The sequence below is a fragment of the Ornithorhynchus anatinus genome, chromosome 14 (genome assembly GCF_004115215.2).
Source record: "Ornithorhynchus anatinus isolate Pmale09 chromosome 14, mOrnAna1.pri.v4, whole genome shotgun sequence".
NCBI classification, from domain to species: domain Eukaryota; kingdom Metazoa; phylum Chordata; class Mammalia; order Monotremata; family Ornithorhynchidae; genus Ornithorhynchus; species Ornithorhynchus anatinus.
In genome coordinates, this window is record NC_041741.1 from 46,719,440 (window position 1) to 46,744,242 (window position 24,803).

A 24,803-nucleotide genomic window follows, 5' to 3' on the forward strand; every position below is an offset into this window, starting at 1 on the left:
GAGAGATGAAGAAAAGCCGTGACCAGTAAGAGTTCCTTGAAAATACATTAGCAGTAAACTTCTTAGTGCTTAACTTTTAATTCCACCTAAACCCTAAGACAGAGGTCTTATCCAGGTTTTTCAAACACCAGGTTGGCCCCAGGATGAAGACAAATATGCCAAGTGTGTTTACCTCCTGGAATTTTTTTTCCAGGTTAACATCGAGTTAAAGCTTATATACTTGTGTCATCTTGTATCCGTGAAAATTTGGGGCCACTCAAAAGGTGTTTTTTTTTATTCTGGGTCATGGAAAAAAAAAATCTTGAAAATTACTGTTAAATCCTAATTTTATATTCCTGAACCAAAATCCAAAAAGACCAATCCAGTTAAGAAGGGACAATCCTAAATTCCAAATTGAAAACCAGACTTTATTTTTAAAGGCATCTAGAAATATTTGATAACTATATATTTTTTAGCCCAAAAAAAAACCGCTCTCACATTTTCCCCCACTTTTTAGGGACATGAGAACAAGAAAAAGCATTTTTGATTTGTGTGATGTTGAATTCTTAAAACACACAAGGAATGAATTATATGTTTAAATGACACCAATTTTACCTAACATAAGATTAAGATCCTAAGACATAACATTTTCAAAAGAAACAAAAGTTTACCAAGATCCATTTGTGACAAGCTTTCAACTGTTTAAGTAGGAGCTAATGTTTAGTAAGCTAAATACAGAAGTCAGAAGCAGCCAGTCTTCACTGAGTTAAATAACACAATGCCCTTGAACACGTGCTATACATATAAAAGGTTGAAAAAGCATGCTTTATCTCTGCATATACATACATATGCATATATTAATCCACTCCTCATGCCCTCCTCTCCCAAAATGTAAAGATGAGTGAGCTAATCATTTTTTAAAACAACCTTTAAATCGATTAATGTAAAGATGGAAGACTGGGGATTCCCACCCCCCAAACAGGTCTCCTAGGTTTACAAGGCCACTCAGCAAACTTTAAAATCAGGAGCCGTTTGCACACCAATGAAAATCTCCCGGCCACATTAGAAACTACTAAGAGCTTGTGTTGCGTGGAACATTAACCCCTGCATTCAATTTGCTTGCACAACTGAGGTTAGAGAAGATAGCAGTGTTGGTGACGGCGATGAGAAAAAGCTTTCCTTCAACCGGCACCAAGCACAAACGATACAGAAAAACCACCACATCGATGCGGAACCAGATGGCGGCGGCCGGAAGGGGAAATGAGCACGATGCCAAAAGGGAAGGACCCTCCTTTCTCTTCACAGAGACAACTCGAAGCATTAAGATAGTAAACCGGACCAAATAGTGCCAAGATTACCCGATGAGAATCCAACCTCAGAGTAGCCTTTCCAATCACCATGGCCGGCATTCAGGGTTTGGTGGCTCCTATCTTTCCCTCATCCCAACTCTCGGATGTAGTATTGTGATACTTTAAACTCAATGAAATTGCTGGCATCCTTGTCAGTTGTTCCAGTTGACCCAGTAACTATTTAACTCTGATGGTCCCACTAGGTTTTGCCACCAAAATCAAGCGCTCTTGACTGGGGGCCCCTTAAACGTTTCAAGACAAATTCAAAAGCCCAACTGGCAAAACACCCACCTCCAACTTGAGAAAAATGAGCAGTATTTTTAACTAGACAAATTTTCCATTTTTGGCTAGTTTGAAAAATAAAATCCTAATACTTTCCTCCTCATTCCACAATTCAGCTAATGACAAGGGCCAGAACGATCGGTTTAATGAAGAAGAAACGAATTTACAGAACGAACTAGATGCTTCAAGCTGTTCATATTTGGAGTTTTTAAAAATGCTACCATACCCTTTAATGAGAATAGCCTGAATTTGTGCTTCCTTATAGGAAAACATTATTTGAATACACAAATGGAAAAACCAAAATTTCTGTTGCATTGGAAGTGGGGGGGGGCAGAGGGGGCGGGTAGGGATTGTCTTCAGACCCCAGCTTTCTTCATGAGAAGGTCAGAGGTACACTGGTTGGTGTTATTGCGATGTCCATTAAGTGATCTGGGTTTTTTTTTTCCTTCCATAAAGACTTTATTAAAAAGGGAATTATGGTTGACCTCCAAATTTGGCTGACAATTTGCTGATCAGATTCATGACCTTGGGGTTGTTCTGATATTTTGACATGTTTGCCGGGTTCTGGGCCACATCCTGGAAAGCCACCATAACTTCTGGATCCTGTAAAGCAAACATTTTAAAAACATTTACACTTTAAAAAGGGACCAACTTGTTCCAAGATCGATCTACTTGTTCCAAAATCCTATGATTGCATCATCTGGAGGTAGGACTTTGTAAATTTATTTAGCACAGCTGTCACCTGAGGCCAGTAAGGCAGGAAGAGACCTTGGGATCTTTCGCTAATTTTAGTTTGAATAATTATGATCTAAATTTCTATAATCCTTTCCCATGCTTCTGCTCCAAGTTGTTGTAATGGTACTTACTGAACAGACTGAGCACAACACTTGATTATGTGGTCAGTTTTCTGGGAAGGCAGACACAAAATTTTTTATAAATTACAAGCAGGAGGACTAAAAGGGATCAAATTAGAACTCAAGCCAGTACGTTAGGCTGAAATATCAGATTCAAATGCACCTGTATTCACAAGTACCCACCTTAATGATTTTTAGTATTTTATTCCAACCCTCAGCAATCACGTACGTATGAGCTTACACCCGACTGGGATGGGTAAACTCCCATTCTCTTCTCTGTCTCTCTCGTCTTCCCTCCTGCCTAGAACTCCCTCCCCTTTCACAGCTGGCAGTTCACTCACCACTCTCCCCATTTTCAAAGCCCTTCTTAAGAAATAAAATAAAATAAATAATCACACCTTCTCCAAGAGATCTTTCTTGAATTTGCCTCCAAATCTCCCCACTCGATTTCCCTCCCTTCTGGAACTCCAGAAGTCTAAGACTCCACCCCCTCCACATAGTACTTATGTACATATCTTTGTATACTCCTTGAGGTCAGGGATCGCGGTTTACTAACTTTGGTACTCTCCCAGCCGCTTAGTACAGTGCTCTGACAAGCGCTCAGTAAATCTAACTGGCTTGGGCACTCAGTAGGTGCTCAATAAGTGCCACAGGTGACCATAGCCATACGTGGTTATTTCGAGTCTTACCTGCATGGCTGCTAGAACTTCCGGGTCACTAAGAATTTCATTCAGCCCGGGCATTCCTGCCATTCCTGCCATTCCCGGCATGCCTCCTGCCATTCCCGGCATGCCTCCTGCCATCCCTCCAGGGAAGCCACCAGGAAAACCACCTGTAAGGAAGAGACAAGAGCATAGATAGCAAAACTCATCGTCTGCTTATCGCTCCCAGATACTTAGTTTTCAACATCCCTACTACCGAAAAGTCAGTGGAGGCTATGTGAGTCTTCCCAAAAGGGGTGGCAAAACCAGAATGAGAGTAGGCTCTTTATCCAATCTAGAGGACCCTCATTCCCATTAAACAGACTATTCTGAAGAGGTTACTCATTTCCGCCCCTAACGAGGGTTTCATAAATAACTCTAAAACCGGAACCTATCAATACCTTTACTTTATATGGCTCCAAACCTTTACCTTCATTTTAGGACAACTATTGAAAATTCGCCAACTAGTCTTGCAGCCTCAAACAGAAGTCCTTTGCCAATCTGAACTTTTCTTCTCTCCCAGAATACAGTGAATTCTCAAGTGCTCAAAGGTTATGCTTGGCTCACATTACAGTGGTTCACAACATCACCGTTTCCACCTTTCCACCATTACTTACAGAAGAGATGGCTTCTTATAATGCCATGAGAAGAGTAATAAACAGTTCAAAAGTTTTCTTCACTAAACATCAGCACCCCAGATTGTAATCAGAGAATACCACAGGGTTAGAAGCCCCATATCTCCTATCAGTTTATCTGTTTCTAATCATTCTTTGCTCCAAGTATGAAGGGATCTGAGCCATTGTCCTTAAAGCACATCAACATTAAGATATGGACTCAAACTCTCAGGGCATTTCCTAGAGAAACGATACAATTCTCATGAGGTTAGCCTTCTCCTCCTGCTGTGGTTTAACAGAAGAGAAAATGCCACATTCACTCCGACCACCCACACACCCTTCCCATTTTTTTCCACAAGGTGGTACCTGGGAAACCGCCAAATTGAGCTCCTGCCTGTCTCCGGGCTTCTTCCTCCTTTTAGGGGAGAATAAGTTCATCATTCCAAAGTTAATCAATCAATATTTACTGAGGAATCATAGCCCCTTCCCTCCTTTCCCACACACATCCTTTCATAATATCTTGTTTCCACAGAACCCCCAAGCACTGTGACAACATATATCAAAGACAGTATTTTCCTGGGAGTGAAGAGTAGAGAACAACACAAGAACATAGGTCAAAAATTAATGTAGCACCTCAGAAAACAAACAGCAACCCCGTTTTCAGGCCTAGCCTGAGTTGAAATGTAAATCTAGATAACTCACATTAGGGATTACAGAAGAATACAGATTATCCACATTACCAAGGCTCTTTCAGGGAGTCAGAAAAATGATCAATAAACTGGATATAAGCTAGTCAGGTAAATGGGCAGGAGAGAATCTGGCCTGCGGAGCTAATAACTGGGAATGCGCCCACCACCCCTACTGGGCCCAGAACTAATACGAGGCGTGGGGACCTTCAGGTCATTCTTCCCTCTCTCCTAAGGATATGGCCACCTCATGCTAGGTAAGCCAGTCCTGCTTGACTTCACTAACCCATCCACTGGATGGCTGAAATTCAAAACAATTGCTGCTTCACTGCACTGCTGTGTATTTGCTTGAAATGCATTCGGCAACTTCCTCCAATTTTTGTATCTCCTAAAATCAGGACTGCCTTTTTAGTTCTGCCACGCTCCCTAAGGCTCCAGGCATTACAATTCATCCCTTCTAGTTCTGTCTTCCATTTTTTCCCCGCACAATGGCCTTTTGTTTCTTGATTCCCAGAGACAGCGGTGAGCAGAGAAGAAATAGGGGCACCTGAAGCAGTGAACTCTCAACATGCTATAATGGTACTTAAGGGGCACACAACAGCTATTTGTGGCAGCGGCCAGGGCAGAGATACAGTGAGGAAGAACTGGCCTCCTTGATCAAAGCTTTCAGGTTTTCTCAGTTGGGAGTCAATTTGGCACCAGGATGGAGGCAGCAGGGTCCTCCGGTGAACTGTGGAGCAAGATAATTAGACCTCTAATACCCTGAGAGTGCTAAGCTGCCAAGGTTTTAAATTGTATGCCTAAAAGGAAGTTTTAGCATCTTAGGTGCAAACAAAACTGCTCCAAGGGCAAAACACCCCCCAAAACCAAAACAAAAACCATGAAAATGAAATTAACTTTCACTCTGAAGTAAGAACCATCTGTTCTCTGCAGGTGTGCTTGGAATAACCTTGTCTGTGATCATTTTGTTTAATTCAGGAAGAGTGACCAACCCCCTGGCTCCTATTATTGACAAAGTGCAATACAGCTGCCTGTAATGGGGTTTGGGGTGAGTGGGGGAGGTATGAAGGGAGAAGTGGGGAACACCAGGAAGAGAACCCACCTCTCCTGACCTTAGCTTCCACCCTCTATACTTCCTTCAAGGGTTTTGTGTGGAGAACTTACCCTCTGGGCTCTCTCATGCTCTTCCCTGGCCTTCTTCACACGCTCTATCCTCTCTTTGACTTCTCGCTCCTCACGTTTTCGCTCATATTTCCTCCGGTGTTCAGCAATCTTTTGGGCCTGGTGGAATGAAGAGAGAAGCTTACTCTTCACCCCAGGTAGAATGGTGAGTACAAACACTGCCTAGCGGTTTGGGCTCATTCATTCGATTCTTTCACATGAAATTCTGAACATACCAAATTAGAAAAAAATGAGGTTAATTCAGGTTGCTCAAAATGTGGCATGAAAAATACCCTGATTTAACAAACCAATCAATGGCTTGCAGTCATTTAACAAGGGGTTTACTTGTTGCTTCAGACAACCAAGACAAGGTAGGGGGTGAGAAAAAAGATGAATGGGCACATGCCATACGAGAGGACTAATACATCCTCCATTGCCATAGACAATTTGGGTGTTGAGTTTCTTCAGGTTCTAGAAGAAAATTTCTCACTTGGAGGGGATGCACATATCTTTAAATTATATATTATACATCATTTATATTAATATCTGTCTCCCTCTCTAGGCTGTAAGTTCACTGTGGGCAGGGGACATGTCCGCCAATGCTCTTGTACTCTCCCAAGAGCTTAGCACAGTGTGCTGCACTTAGTAAGGGCTCAAAAAATACCACTGAGTGCATAAAGAGTGAATACAGAAGCAGCGTGGCTCAGTGGAAAGAGCCCGGGCTTGGGAGTCAGACGTCATGGGTTCGAATCCCGGCTCTGCCACTTGTCAGCTGTGTGACTGTGGGCAAGTCACTTCACTTCTCGGTGCCTCAGTGACCTCATCTGTAAAACGGGGATGAAGACTGTGCGAGTCACATGGGACGTGATTACTCTGTATCTACCCCAGCGCTTAGTACAGTGTTCTGCACATAGTAAGTGCTTAACAAATACCAACATTATTATTATTATTATTATAGAAGTCAGAGAAAAACCTAAGGTGCCCTCTTGTGGTGGATGGTAAAACTCAAATGCTTTATATTCCCTTGTTTCCAATTTCAACTTACCCTGGGTTGAACTTCCTTCAACATGGTACTGGCATCGTCGTCATAGTCCAATTTGCAAGCCATGGCAAGGTCATGAGCTGCTTCCTCCCAGTGGCCTAGGAGTCTGGAATACATTAGACAAGAATGAACATTTGTAGGTATTCCCACATTCCCTCCTGCTACGGTCAAAAAGTATACGGTCCTCGGCAACTGGTCAGGTTAGTCCTTAAGAAATGTTTTTATGGACTAAGGCCAAGTCCTGGGACTTCGCTTTTCCCTCGCTAAATGAGACCCAAAAGTTGCAGGGAGGGGGAAGAAAGAGGAGAGCAGCAAGATTCAAAGTCGGAGTGGTTTTGTAATCCATGTGGTGCCATGATAAAAGCAAAACCACCTCTGGGCCTTCAGCAACTTGGGTATACAGACAATGGAGGAATCAATCGATAGTATTTTTTGAGTGCTAACTGTGTGTGCAAAGCACTGTATTAAGAGTTTGGGAAGGTACAGTGCAACAAAATTAGTAATAATAATAATTATGGTATTTGTTAAGCGCTATGTGCCAAGCACTGTTCTAAGCATTGGGGTAGAAACAACGTAATCAGGGTGTCCCACGTCTGGCTCACAGTCCTAATCCCCATTTTACAGATGAGGTAACTGAGGCACAGAGAAGTTGAGTGACTTGCCTAAAGTCACACAGCTGACAGGCGGCTGAGCCAAGATTAGAACCCACGACTTCTGACTCCCAAGCCTGTGCTCTTTCCGCTAAACCACGCTGAACTTACAGTCTAAAGGGAGGATGAAATGCTGAACTGGGTCGTTTTCTACCTAAGTGGTCGGCCAACCTAATGGAAGTTGAATCCCTTTTGGGATTCGTCCGTGATAACTTGAATGAGTAGCACTTTTTGCTCTTTTTTGAACTTCTACTGGGGTCTGAGGGGAGAAGGAAGATGCCCAGAATAGAGAACACAGAAGCCACTAATAGAGAAAATGAGGAATGTGGGCTGAGGAAGAGTCAAAAATGGCTCCAAGAAATAGATGTGGTACTAATCACATGAACATGACACTGAGGAAAGGAAAGGGGGGCTCAGGAGAGTAGATGGAGTTCCCATTTTGGCAGGTTGCATTTAAGGAGATTTCAGACTATTCAGAAAGAGGTACCCAGCAAGCACGACTAACCAGTCACGTATATTGAGCACTCAGAGTGCATAGCACTGTACTAAGCACTTGGGAGACTACAATAGAACAGAGTTGGTAAACCCAGTCCCTGCTTTATAGTTTAGAGAACGAAATAAAGGTTTAGGAGATAAATTTATGATGAAGTAATACATCTAAAATTACCCTTGGAACTAATTATGATTTTCCAAAGGAGTTAATACTTGAGCAAGGCTTGTAAGAACTATTAAATTTTAGTGGAAGAGGAAAGGTAACAAAGACAACAATAAATACGATTTCCCAGTCACTGGGAAATCATGAGAGAACAAGGTCTCTAGAAACCAAGGTCAGAAAGTATCTGGCAGAGGAGACAGTAAACCACATCAGAGCAGAGAAATTGAGGAGGATCAGGATGAAGATGGGTCAGCTGAACAAGGAGGTGGAAGTCACTGATGAGTTTCCTATGGTCATTTCAATCAATCATTTAATTGTATTTATCGAGCGCTCACTAAGTGCAGGGCACTATAACTCAGCACTTGGAAGCGTGCAATATAGCAGACACTCCCTGCCCACGGCAAGCTTACAGTCTAGAGGGAAAAACAGACATTAATACGAACAAATAAATTACCGCTAAGAACATAAATGCTGTGGGCTGGGCGAAGCAGAGAGAGTGGGAAAAGAGGAAATGAGGGCTGAATCAGGGAAGGACTTTTGGAGATGTGCCTTCAATAAGGCTGTGAAGGTGGGTAGAGTAGTTGTCTGTCGGGTATGAAGAGAGAAGGCGTCAAGGCCGGAGGCAGGACGTGGGCGAGAGTCAGCGGCGAGGTAGACGAGACTGAGGTACAGTGCGTAGGTTGGAATTAGAGGAGCGAAACGTGTGGGCTGCGTTGTAGTAGGAGAGTAATGAGGTGAGGTAGGTGGGGACAAGGTGATTGAGCGATTTAAAGCCAATGGTGAGGAGTTTCTGTTTGATGCGCAGGTGGGTGGTCAACCACTGGAGTACAATGAACAAGTACATTTCTACTGAGTACAGCATATGAACACAAAAGAATCATGGAAGGAGCTTGAAAAGGAGGAAACATTCATTCATTCATTTAATCGTATTTATTGAGTTCTTACTATTTGCAGAGCACTGTACTAAGCGCTTGGAATGGACAATTGGGCAACAGATAGAGACAATCCCTGCCCCATGACGGGCTCATAGTCTAAACGGGGGAGACAGACAGCAAAGCAAAACAGAACAAAACAAGTAGTCTGGCTAAGTGGACCATGAGTTAAAGGCAGAAATTAAGAGACACAGAAAGGTAGAAAATGTTCTTCGAGAACCTAAAGGAAATGGAAGATTCAGGTATGCTTATAAGTAGCCCAGAGAATTGGGAGAAGTTAATATGGGAGACAAGAGACAAGAGAGGAGCAATAAAGACTCACAGTGGGTAAGAGAGGATCAAAAGTTGTAGCTGAATGGCAGAGAGGAGAGAAGGAATTAAAACAAGCATTTAAAGGCTCAATATGGAAGCTATGAAATCCCCCCAATTAATATATTTTTAAAGCAAATAAACCTTAACCTTCCAATTGTAATGCAATGACAGCTACTTCACTAGAAGCCATACACCCCATTAGCTCACGAAGACCAAAAAGGCAATTCTCCCAAGCAGAGAAATCAAATGATTCCCCAGGAAGCACATAAGTTTAGACTGCTATGAAATGGTATCGCTTTCTGAAAGGTGGGTCCCATTCTTTACCTGTGTGCTTTTCCTCGCCACTTGTAGGGCTGTGCTGAATCAGGGTTTATGTCTATTGCCCGGTCACAGTCTCTGATGGCAGCATTGGGTTTCTGCAGTTTCACGAAGACACTGAAGAATACATATGGATCGTTAGGGAACATGGAATTCAAACGACAAAATCCTTAGGTTTTGCTGGGAAGTGAATGCTTAAAATTGCAGAAGGCAACTCAAACGGACAAAAAGCAAATCCAATTTGGCCGGTAGGACACGGGATCCCGAGGCAACGCCCAGGAGGGTCACTTGGGGGCGGGGGGGACCTCACCTTGCTCTCTTGGCGTACAAAATGGCCAACCGAGGATTCAGCTTGATGGCGTCTGTGAACAAGTCGATGGCCTTCTGAAGTTCCCCTGAAACAAGGCATAGGTTAGCAGGTACCCTTCCAATCACAAAAGTAAAGAGAGAACTGAGTCCTGCTTCTGCCTAAATACCCTCCTAGGCCCCGAAAATTTGAGGGATTGAGGCCTGTGGTGCCTGACAGTTGTGCCGGCCCACCGCCCCTTCTGCTCCTGCCGCCGAGGATTCAGTGTTTTTGCACCACTTTTGGAAAAGGGAACGAGATGGCAGTAGCCATTTCTAAATACACGCAGTCCTTTTTTTTTTTATGGTATTTGTTAAGCACTTACTATGTGTCAAACACTCTTCTAAGTGCTAGGGTAGATACAAGTGAATTAGGTTGGATGCAATCCCTTGTCCTGCATGGGGCTCCCGGTCAAAGTGGGAGGGAGAACAGGAGAACCGAGGCCCAGAAAAGTAACTTGCCCAAGGTCACAGGGCATACAACTGATAGAGCGAGATCAGAATCCAGGTCATGTACCGCTATTAAAAAAAAAAAACTTACCTTGGAGACAGCTCACATTCAACTGAAGGGGAACTGGGGTTTACAACTAGAAGATAATCTCTGAGATTCATGCCAACCAATGTAGACTCACATTTTTAACAATGGCTCCCATACACCCTTCATTATTTTAGGATAATAATAATAATAATAATGTTGGTATTTGTTAAGCGCTTATTACGTGCAGAGCACTGTTCTAAGTGCTCGGGTAGATACAGGGTCATCAGGTTGTTCCACGTGAGGCTCACAGTCTTCATCCCCATTTTACAGATGAGGTAACTGAGGCACAGAGTGGTTAAGTGACTTGCCCCCAGTCACACAGCTGACACGTGGCAGAGCCAGGATTCGAACCCATGACACTCGCCACCCCTAGAAGTCTGTAGTCATCTCTTAGAGGTCAGAACACTAAAACCGCCATAGAAATCTATCACGGTCAACGACTCACCAGCATTTAAGGCATCGATGGCTGCGCCCTTCTTTTCATTGGCCTGATCCATCATCTCATCTGTCACCTAGAGAACGAAAAAGAGTGAAGGCTCAATATCAACCCAGCAAAAAAGGGAAGAGCAAGAAGTCATTAGTGGAGCTTCCTTAAGAGTCGGATTCAAACTAGTCAATTCACTACTGTTCCTATTTCTACCATATATGTAGAGAGACAGGGGAGGGCAAGCAATCCCTCAACACAAAATTAGAAAAGAATCAGAAGACCAATTGTCTTTGTGACTGTAGAAATCAGCTCCCTGTTCTACTTTGGAGGGCCCTCATCCATCAAAATGGTGATAGTAACTTTTTTATGAGCTGTTTGCAAAAGAGTAAATAAGCAATATCTACTTTTAGATTATGAGTCACCTAAGAGACCAGGATCATGTGTGTCTGTTGCTGAATTGTACATTCCAAGTGCTTAGTACAGTGTTCTGCACACAGTAAGCACTTAATAAATACAACTGAATGAATAATTCCCACCTGTGTATTCTTTCCCAGTGCTGAGTACCACTCTGCACAAAGTGAGTGCTTAGTAAATTTCAACATGTTTTAATATGTTTGTGTTTTAACTGCAACTGGGGCTCTCCCATTAGACTTCGTCTCTCCAGGACTGGAATTTTGTTTTATTCTTTAAAAATAAAAAAAAAGAGGTATTTGTTAAGCACTCACTCTGTTACAAGCACTCTACTAAGCGCTGGGGTAGATGCAAGATAATCAGATTGGACAGTGTCCATGTCCCACGTGGGGCTCACAATCTTAATCCTCGTTTTACAAATGAGGTAACTGAGGCACCGAAAAGTTAAGTCATTTGCCTGAGGTCCCACAGCAGACAAGTGGCAGGGCAGGGACTAGAACCCAGATCCTTCTGACTACCAGGCTTGTGCTCTATCCACTAGGCCACGCTGCATATTCCTCTTGTAATTTTCCCATAGGGCCGGTGTCACACGAAGTAGGTGTTAAACAAATTCCACGAGTATTAAATTTAACAACTCAAAGCCTTCCCAACATATATTAGCCTGGAATTTCTACAATCATGATGTTCAGTTTTCATTCCAACTCAGATAGCTTCTCAACTGTACTTCTATTATCGTTACACTGTGAAAACAGCCTTTCTTCTCCATGTATCTTATCTCCAAGAAAAGGAGAAGAAACGTATTTATTCCACCAATGCAGCTTGTTCTAGCAGAGGTTCCACAGCATCAGCTTAAGGCCTTTTTAAAAGACACTCATTTCATGAGCAGAGTAGAATATATCCTCCCACTAGTTGACAATAATTTAGTGTCTGCTCCCCACTAGACTGCAATCTCCCAAGGAAAGGGACCATATCTTCTAACTCTATTGTACTCTCCCCAGGCCCTAAGGGAAAGTACAGTACTCTTGCACGTAGCAGGAATTTAAAAACTACTGAATGCTAAGAGAGAATCCTGGTTCTTACCTCGGCATTTTCATCACCCATTTCTTGGGGATCATCTGTGTCTGGTTCAATCACGCCCTCATTATCAATTTCTACAAGCAGGAATTTGAGGGGAAAAACAGTTTTTAAAAGAACACGGCCACCTAACCCCCTTCCACTCCTGGCTTTAAAACACTCAATCGGCTTCCCTCCCTAATCTCCTACTCCAGCCCAGCCCACAGGCTCCACTCCTCCAGCACCAGTTTACTCACTGGGCCCCAATCTCATCTATCTCGCCGCCAACCCCTTTCCCACACCCTCTCCCTCCATATTTGCCAGACCACCACTCTCTCCACCTTCAAAGCCTTACTATAGTCTCCAAGGGGCCTTCCCCAACTAAGCCCTCATTTCCACGGCTCACTCCTCCTTCTGTGTTGCCTAGGTAAGTGGATCTGTGATCTGTGGACATTTGATATCCGCCCCAACCCCACAGCACTTACATACGTATCTTTAAATGATATATTAAAAAATTACTGATTTATTCAGATCAGTTTCTGTCTCCCACTCTAGACTGCAAGTTCATTATGGGCAGGGAACGTTTCTGCACTTTCTGTTTTACTGTACTCTTCCAGGTGCTTAGTGAAGTATCCTGCACATAGTAAACGCTCTATAGATACCACTGACTGATTGATTTCCAAGAGGTACATCATAATTCTCACATAATGTTTGGCAGTAACAAAGAATGACCCACCCCCACCTCACCTAGGTCACTTTCCTCACTCTGGGGTTCTTCAGCTTTAACTTGTTCCTCCGGCTTTTTCTCCTCCTTTTTCTCCTCCTACCAAAAAGACAAACAAAACCACGAGTGTTACCACTATTTCTCTCAAACCTGGTCATCATTTCTTCTAAATTGAATTTTTATTATTATTTGAAGGACAGAGACCCCGTGTGACTTCTCTCCCAGCACTTAGTACAGTGCTCTGCACAGAGAAAGTGCTTAATACCAATACCATGACATTCGTATCCAAGGAAATGAGTCTTTTTATTTATGAAAGTGATTCCACATGTAAAAGCTCCGTGACCGAGAAGCCAGTCTAGGACACACAATTTGCTTTCGTCAATTCACCAACCCTTACTGATTCATTGAATGCTAAATGTTTTACCGGGCACTCGACTAAAACTATTGATAATGGAGGATACAGAATGATACAAAATCAGTTTACAGGTCCTGGTACAATATCTGTTTATCAAAGTAAACCAGAAAATTTCAGGACAAATAAATTTTCCCCAAATGAATTTTATGTTCTGAGTCAAATCCAGGAAGAAAAAAGAAACAAGTGTTTCTAAAGCAGTATTCACTGATCACCAAATATCAAATTCCTATCTTACCTTGACTTTTTCTCCCGATGAAAACCTAGGAGGAGCAGGCGGTATCGTGCCACCCATGCTTGAAGTGGGAAAAAGGAGAAAAAAAAATTAAAATCCAGTAAGTAATAAGAGATATTGGTTTCTTCCCATGGGCATATATGCAGCAGGAAATTCAGAGAGGTGTTCCTGCAGATATTTGAATGAAAGAAGCGTTCTAGCTATAACCTAAATATTTATTTTGTAGTGTCTAGAGTTGTAAGAAATCCATACAGGAAACTATGAAGAAGGATGGCAAAATGACTCAAGCACATGCAGACATACCAGGAAGGTGAACTCACATGTCATGGAGTCCCTCTTCGAAAACACACCTTCTACAAAGCAGGGAACATATTTTTCCACATATAAAGGGAAAGAGTCCTATAACGTCTATTTCATAGACGTCTCAGTTCACATATTCACTCGTTAATTCCCTGCCTCAACACCAGGTCTGTTTTTCACTTAGTCAACTGTATTTACTGGGTACTTACTGGGTGCAAAAAACTGCATACTTTCTTTTAATATGGCAATTATAATACGAGTAAAGTTCCCAGGGGGGAAATTTTTGAAATTCACCCCAAACTGCCAAAGCCCGGCGGCTATCTGCTGCCCTTCTCAGCCTTCACGTGACTAATCAGCATGTAGGAGAGGAATGCAGAGGATTGCCAACTAAATTCCGAACCCATTTTACCCCTTTAGAATTTTTTTTAAAAAAGTCAAATAAGCTCACACAGCATGACATATTAACATTCTAAAACAAGGGTTCAAAATAAATGTACATTTGAGGGTCCAAGCAGTAAAACAGGCACAGCTCTCATAATAAGAATATATATATTTGCTAAGCACTTGCTATGTATCAAGCACTGTACTGAGCACCGGAGTAGACACAGGATAATAAATTCAGACACAGTCCCTGTCCAACTTGGGTCTCAAAGTCTAAGGGGGAGGGAGAACAGGTTCCAAATGCCCATTTTACAGATAAGGAAACTGAGGCACAGAGAAGTTAACTGACATGCCTAACGTCATATAGCAGGCAAGTGGCAAAACTGGTATTAGAACCCAGGTCCTCTGACTCCTAGGCCTGTTTCCACACCCAAGCACACCATTAACTCGAGGCAGTTCGTTTTTAGACTGGATCTATTTAGCACAAAAAAATTTTCAAAGGAAGGCCCTGGACAATCACGCATCACAACACGCACACAAAGATTTCCAAGCACTCACCCCAAAGCTTCCATTTAGTACTCTCCGAGCTGGGGTTGGAGGTGGAGCCACCAGTTTGAAGGGACCACCGATTTCCAGGCCCTGCCCCTCCCAGTGAGCGGGAGGGACACTAAGGACTGCTCTCCTCCCTGCTCGGGGCAGGAGATGCGGAAGCCCTGGGCAGGGGCAGAGGGGCGCATTTAAAGGAACAGAACTGCTCCAGTAGCTCCAGTCCTTAAACCACCCCTTCATGGGGCCAAGTTTAGAGTTTTGCTGAACCTGGGCCCTCCCGCTGGATCCATCTGCGGAAACTTGAAGGAGTAGAGCTGCCCTTCAAACCCTGAGCCCTCTCCACCTTTACAAAAAAGCTGCAGCTGGACTGCCATCAGGGTCACCCCTGAATACTCTGATGAGGCACACAACTACTACTCAAAGACTTGAAAAATGGTGCTGGGAGTGTATATGCTTGTCTGTCTGACTTCCCTCAGGCCCTGCAGGAGATGTGCACACTCCTTGTTTTAGGGCAATCCCACCTCTGGACTCCAAGAGTCATTTTCCTCTGAGAGGCAGGGGTCGTAACCCCCTTCTTCCTGGCAGGCTCCGGGAGCTGGGTGAGGGAGCACAGGACCGCAGGGCCAGGATGACTCAGGACAGCCTGGTTCCGCAGCACTTCTCAACATCACCAACGCGGTGCTGGGGACGGGTACACGTCACGCTCACTTCTGATGCGTGACGGGTGTCAGATCAGCACAAAAACACCTCCAGTCCCCGGTTATAATCCTCCTGGGGGCAGGGGGGTCTAGTGCAAAAGCCTGGAAGCTGGGAGTCAGGACCCGAGTTCCAGGCTTGGCCCTGCTATTGGCCTGTTTGTGTCTTTGGGCATATGACAACCTCGTTGGGCCTCTTCATCTGTAAAATGGGAATAAAGGAGACTGTCAACCCTGTGTGGGACAAGGACTGTGTCCAATCCGATATCTCAGTATCTACACCAACGCTTGGGACCCAGTAAATGCTTAATAAATGCCAGAGTTATTACAGAGAGCCAGCATGGAGTTGAATACGGGGGCTAAGGGTTGTAGAGCACTGGGGAGGGCAAAGGACCGCCTCAGGCAAACCTGTGGGGAACTGGCTACTCCTACGCCTCTGGATGCATCCTACTGACCTAGGCATTGTCAATATCCAACAACTCACTTCTGCGCTCCTGAATACTGCTATTGTTTAGCAATAGTAAAAACAAAAACAAAAAGCCCCTCAAGGCCGAACTCTGTAAACCCAGACATGAAAAAACAATCACCTACTCACTCCGAGCAAGTAAAATTAGCCCCTCGGTGGGTGGATTGATGGAGACAGTGTGGAGCTGCTCCGAGTTCCTCAGCTTGCTCTCTGCGGTTGAGTGGGTCTCTGTGGCTTTCACGACTCCCCAAATAGGACCCTCCATTAACCGCCCCCGCCCCCCCGGGAACTGCTGTAGTGATTAGTTCTAATGAATCTACCCGTTCATACCAAATCCTCTACCTGGCAGAGTTCCCCTCCACCCTAAGTGAAGGTGGATGCTTATAAAGAATTCCCACTAAAGGTCAGCAAGAGGAGGTGCAGCCCCCAACTCTCTCCAGACCCTCTTCAATGATGGCAGCAGTCCCCAAACACCCCGTTTTAAGGCAGTGGGGAAGCAGCATGGCCTAGGAGAAAGAGCACGGTGCCTGGGAGTCAGAGAACCTGGATCCTCATCCTGGGTCTGCCACTTGCATGCTGTGTGATCTTGGGCAAGTCACTTCACTTCTCTGTGCCTCAGTCTCCTCATCTAAAAAATGGGGATTCAATATCTGGTCTCCTTCCCTCTGGGGGAAGGGACTGTGTCCATCTTGGTGACTTTGTACCTACCCCAGCACCTCGAACAATGCTTGCCACAGAGTAAATGCGTAGCAAACCCCTCCGTTCATTCATTCATTCAATAGTATTTATTGAGCACTTACTATGTGCCCAGCACTGTACTAAGCGCTTAGAATGTACAATTCGGCAACAGGTAGAGACAATCCCTGCCCCATAACGGGCTCACAGTCTAAACGGGGGAGACACCATGATGCATTTGCTAAACTGTCATGTTGTACTCTCTCAAGCACTTAGTACAGCACTCTGCACACCGTAAGTGCTTAACATATGATTAATGGATCATTACTATTATTAAGATATTTGTTTCTCACCTTGGAATATTTACCAATGTCTCGTTGCCCTGGCCATCAGAATACAGGGACATGTTTTAGACAGACCAGCCACCACATCCGCTCCAGACCTTCATCTAACAGCATCAAGTAAATATCTCCCTGCCTCTTGTCCCTCCCCACTACACTGCGTACTTCATTCTGCCACCCGGATCTTTTTTCTACAAAAACATTCAGCATTCAGTCCATGTTCCCCCACTCCTCAAGAAGCTCCAGCGGTTGCCCATCCACCTTGGCATCATCAACAGAAACTCCTGACCACCGGTGTAAAGCACTCCATCACCTCACCCCCTTGTCCCTTACACAACTGCTTTCCTACTACAGCGCAGCCCACACGCTACGCTCCCCTAGGGCCCGCCGTACTGTGCATCCTTCTCGCTGCCAACCTCTCGCCCACGTCCTGCCTCTGGCCTGGAACACCCTCCCTCTTCATATCCAACAGACGATCACTTTCCCCACCTTCAAAGGCTTTATTGAAGGCACAGCTCCCAGAGGCCTTCTCTGACTGTGCCCTCATTTCCTCTTCTCCCTCTCCCTTCTGCACCCTGCATTTGGACTTCCACCCTTTATTCACCCCTCCCTCACTCCCACAGCACTTTGGCACGTCTATAATTTACTCCTCTTAACTCGTCTCTCTCTCTCTAGAGTGTATGCTTGCTGTGGGCAGGGAATACGTCTACCAACTCTGTCATACTGTACTCTCCCAAGAGCTCAGTAGAGTGCTCTGCACACAGTAAGCGCTCAAATACAACTGATTGGACTGAATTCATGAGGTAGCCCCAGTGCCTTACACACAGCTCCCTGAAGTCTCCTTTTTCAGGAATATTTAACAAGGAGAAGACGGTTTCCCTTTCAGAAAGTACAATATCTACAGCGCTTATTCTGCCAAACGATTCCAACTTCAAAAGTGACACAGGGAAAGGGGACAGATCAAAAACAAAAATACGCCATTTTATGGAAGACTCCCTCTTGGAAAGCGGAACAATAAATTGAACAAATTAACTTCTCGAACGTCCTTTGAATATAAAGTAAATCTAGCCATTAAGCCTCCTGCCAATATTTTGTTAGCTTTTTAATCTTATACATAGTGTCCAGGTTTACAAAAATACAAAAGATCCAAGGCAGAAGGACAGGGCTGACAATGAAACACTGTTTTCCTTTTCCGACTTGCAAGGATCAGGTGGTCTGTGAGTTGGTGGGCAGCTACAGATAAGGGGTAACCAGCCTGTCCTTCGTATGGCAACAAACCACTCAGACACGACCCTGTACACTAGAAAGGAAAAAAGATTAGATTGTTTTGCCTTCATTTCACTTAGTTCACTCGGGAACAAGAGAATTATTAGCAATGGGACTGAAGGGCCTAACTTCTTTTTAGGGCCCAAGACAGAAAACAAGGTAACAGTTTTCCATCTTGAATAACGATCATAGTACATTTACTGATACTCAGGCACGGAGAAAGATTACCGCCTCAAAATCCTACATAGTATTTCCTACTTCAAATTGGGAAAAAAGGGGCAGAGAAGTAGGTGTATGCTGGCATTCGTGTAAAAAAATATTCAGAGCTTCAGGTTTATTATCCTCAGGATTAACTTCAAAGAGCTAATTTCCTGTTTGGTGAGTATTGATTCACCGTATCATCTTTAACCGAAATGGGGAGCAATATTCTTCTGCTAGATTTCTGAGGTCCTCCAGGGCGGGGATGGTCTTTATTAGTTTTATTGTACTCTCCCAAGCACTCAATAAGTAATTCAATCACATTTATTAAGCCCTGTCAATCATGTTTATTAAGCCTTGTGTGCAGAGCACTGTACTAAGCATTGGGAGAATACAATATAACAGAGTTAGTAGACATGTTCCCTGCCCACAAGGCCATAACAATCTGAAGGGGGAGATAGATATTAAAATAAGTTACGGATATGGACATAAATTCTGTGCAGCTGAGGGTGGGGTGAATAAAAGGTTACAAATCCTAGTGCAAGGACGACTCAGAAGGGAGAAGGAATAGAGGAAATGAGGATTTAGCTGGGGAAGACCTCTTGGAGCTGTGATTTTAATCAAGTTTTTAGAAGTGAGGAGAACCATGGTCAGTCAGATATAAAGGGGCAGTTCCGCGCCAGAGATTAATGCAAATCTTTTCCTGACGGTTTATATTAACAGTGTGTCGTTTTGTACTTTCCCAAGTGTTTAGTACAGTGCTCTGCCCAGAGTAAGAGCTCATCAAACTCTATTGATTGCTCCAACTTCATTACTTGAGCCATCTCGATATTATTAGGGCCTCAAAACTTAAGTCTAGTATTACATGGGAAAACTTTTCTTCCAGCATTCGTATTTTTAGCTATTTCTATGCTTCGAGTACACACAGTGAGTGTGCCCAAGATCAGAGGGAAATTCTCTTTCCACAAATGCATTACGGTGTTTGTCACAAGTCAACCTTCTTAAGAACTATCAAGCCCAATTTTTGGCCACGACGCTACAGAAAATGGATCAGAGGAGACGGGCCCCTTAGCAGCATAAAGTAAAATGCCGTGCACACTGGGGAGTTAAATATTTATTAACGATTAGCTCTAATACAGGGTAGTATATCATTGAAGCCTCTCCCTGAGGAACATCAGGACCTAGTGGAAAGAGCACAGGGCTCAGAAGTCAGGAGATCTGGGTTCTATTCCTGGCTCTGTGACCTTGGGCAAATCACTTCTCTGTGCCTGTTTCCTCATCTGTGAGCCCCCGGTGGGAAAGGGGCTGCGTCCAACCTGACTGTAGTTACTTCAGTGCTTAGCCCAGTGTTTGGCAGAGAGTGAACTACATACATCAATTATCAGAGCATGAAGATCCACGGTGGAGGGGCTGCTCGACAAACTTTAATCGATCACATTTATTGGGTGCTTACGGTGTGCAGAGCACTTTACTAAGCGCTTGGGAACACAATATAATTGGGTTGATGGACACGTTCCCTATCCACAAAGGGCTTACAGCTTTAACCCCTCGGTATTCAGCTGTTCCCGCTGCCGCTTATGCCAAGTTGGGCGGCAACATCCCACGGCATTTTCAGTTTGATCTACCTGACCGCTTTCGTTTGGCAAAGGATGAAAAAGCCACGACATGTCACCTGCAGGTTACAGTTACGTGCTGAAGAAAGCACTTTTTCCAGGACCGGGCTCTGATTTATTTCCCCAACCCAAGAGGAAATGGTTATTAATATGGAATTGGTTAAGCGCTTTCTGTCAAGCCCTGTTCTACACGTTGCGATAGAGACAAATTAATCACGTTGGACACAGTCCCCGTCCCACATGGCGCTCACAGTTTAAGTAGGAGAGAGAAGAGGTCGAATTTCCTCTTGGACACGGGGTCTCCCGGGCCTCTCGACCCCCTTGGCCATTTCCCTCGCTTCTAGCCCTTTCCAAGGTCTCCGTCGCCATCTCCATTGAAATGACACCCCGGTAACGTGACACCGCAGCGACAGAGGACCGCGCTCCCCCCTTGAAGGAGGGAAGGGGGCTGGGAGGAATGAGAAAAGAAAAAGGAAGAGGGTGGGGAAAACGTGGCCAGAGGAGGAGGGGGGAAGAGATGAAGGAGGAAAAGTGACCAGTGACTCCCTGTCCCAGCCCCTGCCGTTCCGCGCCCCCTCCAGGCTCCTACCAGGTCACTTCACTTCTTTGTGCCTCAGTTCCCTCATCTGGAAAATGGGGATTGAGACTGTGAGCCCCCAGTGGGACAGGGACTGAGTCCCACCCGACTTGCTTGGATCCACCCCAGTGCTTAGTACAGGGCCTGGCGTGAAGTAAGCATTTAACCAACACCATTATTATTAGCTGAGACGTCCCGGGGGCCCCAATTAGCTCTCCAATCAGTGGGTGGTATTTACTGAGCGCTTACTGGGTCCAGAGTACTATACAATATGTTTGGGGGAATACGACAGATTTGGTGACCGTGTTCCCTGCTCACAACAAGCTCCCGCCTTCCAAACCTCGCTCCTCTCCCAATCAATCAATGGTATTCACTGGGCCCTTACTGTGTGCAGAGCACTATACTAAACGTTTGGTTGTACTGCCCCACTACAGCCCAGCCCATTCACTTCACTCCTCTAAAGCCAACCTCCTCACTGCGCCTCCATCTCATCGCTGACCTCTTGTCCACATCCTCCCTCTGGCCCGGATCTCCCCCTCCTCCCTTCCTATCCGACCGGCCAACCGCTCTCCCCACCTTCAGAGCCTGGCTAAACATCCCAACTCCTCCGAGAAGCCTTCCCTGACTAACCTCATCTCTCCACTCGATTCGCACTCCCTACTGTAGCGCCCCTTTTCTTGGGCGCATAGCCCTTTAGCCCTTCGATACTCACCCCAACCCCTCCGCCGTCTGATATGTACTTTTCCTTAGAGGCTGCAGCTTCTCTTATCTGTAATTTATTTTAACTTCACTGTCTCCAGCTAGATTGTAAGATCCCGAGGACAGAGAGCCTCTTCCCTCTATTGTCTTGTTCTCCAGTGCTCAGTACAGTACCTGGCACATAGCAAGCGCTTAACAAAGCCCATAATTATTATTATTCCTTTTAAGCGCTTAGTAGAGCGCCTAGCACATAATAAGCACTTAGTACAACCCACAATTATTATTATTCTCTTCCATGGTCTTGGTACAGGGCCTAGCGCAGAGAAAGCACTTAACTAAACCCATAATTATTACAATTCTCTTCCAAGTACTTAGTACAGTGCCTTGCCCACAGTAAGGGTTTAATTAATCCCATAATTATTATTATTCCTTTCCAAGCGCTTAGCCCACAGTAAGCACTCAATAAATGTCATGGCATGGTATATAGAGCACGGGCCTGTTAGAAGGTCATGGGTTCGAATCCCAGCTCTTTGTTTGACCTTGGGCAGGTCACTTAGCTTCCTCTAGGCCTCAGTTCCCACATCTGTAAAATGGGGACGGAGGCTGTGAGCCCCACGTGGGATGGGGGCTGAGTCGAACCCGAACTGCTTGTATCCACCTCGGCGCTCAGTACAGTGCCTGGCCCATAGTAAGAGCTTAAATAATAATAGGGGCATTTCCTAAGTGCTTATAATAATAGGGGCATTTGCTAAGCGCTTATAATAATAAGAGGGGCATTTGCTAAGCGCTTTTAATAATAATGGGGGCATTTGCTAAGCACTTTTAATAATAACAATAGGGGCATTTGCTAAGCGTTTATAATAATAGGGGCATTTCTGAAGCGCTTATAATAATAGGAGTATTTGCTAAGCGTTTTTAATAACAACAGGGGCATTTGCTAAGTGCTTATAATATCAGGGGCATTTCCGAAGCGCTTTTAATAATAACAGGGGCATTCCCAAAGCGCTTATAATAATAGGGGCATTTGCTAAGTGCTTATAATAACGGGGCATTTGCTAAGAGCTTACTATGGGCCAAGCACTGTTCTAAGCCTTAGGGTAGAAACAAAATAAGCAGGTGGTCGCACACGGGGCTCCCATCCATTTTCCAGATGAGGTGTCCGAGGCCCAGAGGAGCTCAGTGGCTTGCTCAAGGTCACCCAGCAGACAAATGGAGGGGGCCGGGATGAGAACCCATCCTTTCTCCCCTTTCCCTCTGCTCCTCCCCCTCCCCTCAGCACTGTGCTCATTTGTATAGATTTTTATGACCCTATTTATTTTGTGAATGAGGTGTCCATCCCCTTGATTCTATTTATCGTGATTAAGTGGTCTTGTTTTTGCCAGTCTGTCTCCCGCGATTAGACTGTGAGCCTGTCGATGGGCAGGGATGGTCTCTGTTGCCCAATTGTCCATTCCAAGCCCTGCAGAGAGGCAGCGTGGCTCAGTGGAAAGAGCCCAGGCTTGGGAGTCAGAGGTCATGGATTCGAATCCCAGCTCTGCCATTTGTCAGCTGGGTGACTGTGGGCAAGTCCCTTCACTTCTCTGTGCCTCAGTTCCCTCATCTGTAAAATGGGGATTAAGACTGTGAGCCTCACGTGGGGCAACCTGATTACCCCAGCGCTTGGAACAGTGCTCTGCACATAGTAAGCACTTAAATACCAATATTATTATTAGTACAGTGCTCTGCACTTAGTAAGCGCTTAACAAATACCAACATTATTATTAATAATGTTAATAATAACAGTCAAACAGCTGACAAGTGGCAGAGCCGGGAGTCGAACTCATGACCTCTGACTCCAAAGCCCAGGCTCTTTCCACTGAGCCAAGCACAGTGCTCTGCACATAGTAAGCGCTTAACAAATACCAACATTATTATTAGTACAGTGCTCTGCACATAGTAAACGCTCAATAAATACTATTGAATAAACTTCCAAGTTCGTGTTCTTTCCACGCCTTTTCTCCCTAAAATCCCGGCTCTGCCCTTGTCAGCTGTGTGACTGTGGGCAAGTCCCTTCACTTCTCGGTGCCTCAGTTCCCTCCTCTGTAAAATGGGGATTCAGACTGGGAGCCTCACGTGGGACCACCTGATGACCCTGGATCTCCCCCAGCGCTTAGAGCAGTGCTGTGCACCTAGTAAGCGCTTAACAAATACCAACATGATTACTATTATTATTTGACTTCTCTGGGCCTCAGTTCCCTCCTCTGTAAAATGGGGATTCAGACTGGGAGCCTCACGTGGGACCACCTGATGACCCTGGATCTCCCCCGGCGCTTAGAGCAGTACTGTGCACGTAGTAAGCGCTTAACAAATGCCAACATTATTATTAAATAGTCCCATTATAAGCATTGGCCCTGGCTGGAAAGGAGGGAAAGGGGCTGGGGCTCCCCCTCCCCCTAAGGCCGGAGGAGTCGGGCCCGAAGCGAGAGCCCACCCCCACCCCCGGGCCTGGCCGTGCGGGCATCACCTTTCCACCCATTCGCGAAGGAAGCGCAGCTCCTGGGCGTGCAGGAGGGCCGGGTCCTGCTTGCACAGCTTGACGAAGGCCTGCAGCTCGCTGACTTTGCGGGGGTCCATGGTGGGAGGACGAGGACGGGCTGAGGACGGGCAACGTGACGAGGCGCAGGCCCTGCCTCGCAGCCTCCCTCCCGCCCCTGCCCCGCGCCTGCGCACTACCCCCCTCGCCGCCCTCCGCCCCTCTCAGACCCGCGCCTGCGCACCGCCCCCCTCGCCGCCCTCCGCCCCTCGCAGCCCCGCGCCTGCGCACCGCCCCCCTCGCCGCCCTCCGCCCCTCTCAGACCCGCGCCTGCGCACCGCCCCCCTCGCCGCCCTCCGCCCCTCTCAGCCCCGCGCCTGCGCACCGCCCCCCTCGCCGCCCTCCGCCCCTCTCAGCCCCGCGCCTGCGCACCGCCCCCCTCCGCCCCTCGCAGCCCCGCGCCTGCGCACCGCCCCCCTCGCCGCCCTCCGCCCCTCTCAGCCCCGCGCCTGCACACCGCCCCCCTCGCCGCCTGCGCACCGCCGCCCTCGCCGCCCTCCGCCCCTCTCAGCCCCGCACCTGCGCACCGCCCCCCTCGCCGCCCTCCGCCCCTCGCAGCCCCGCGCCTGCGCACCGCCCCCCTCGCCCCCCTCCGCCCCTCTCAGCCCCGCGCCTGCGCACCGCCCCCCTCGCCGCCCTCCGCCCTTCTCAGCCCCGCGCCTGCGCACTGACCGGAACCTTCTAGAAAGAGCCGTTCAGGCCCCCCCTATTAAGAACGTCCTCCCCCCCCATACACCACCACCCTCATAGGTTTTATAACACATCCAAACGGGGGGAGGGCCAGGTTTTAT

General features: G+C 46.0%; 1 protein-coding gene across 1 annotated transcript; it reads right to left on the reverse strand.

Moving 5' to 3' along the window:
• Positions 1–2,060: 2,060 nt before the first annotated feature.
• Positions 2,061–24,144, reverse strand: ST13 (ST13 Hsp70 interacting protein). The gene is made up of 12 exons (XM_029079381.2): positions 23,944–24,144; positions 13,684–13,741; positions 13,057–13,132; positions 12,337–12,407; positions 10,864–10,930; positions 9,846–9,930; positions 9,542–9,652; positions 6,672–6,774; positions 5,630–5,746; positions 4,146–4,194; positions 3,154–3,296; positions 2,061–2,213 (listed from the first exon to the last, which is right to left on the reverse strand). Exons 1-12 carry the CDS (start codon positions 24,051–24,053, stop codon positions 2,085–2,087), a joined length of 1,119 nt encoding a protein of 372 aa, XP_028935214.1. The 5' UTR covers positions 24,054–24,144; the 3' UTR covers positions 2,061–2,084.
• Between the last annotated feature and the right edge of the window lie 659 nt (positions 24,145–24,803).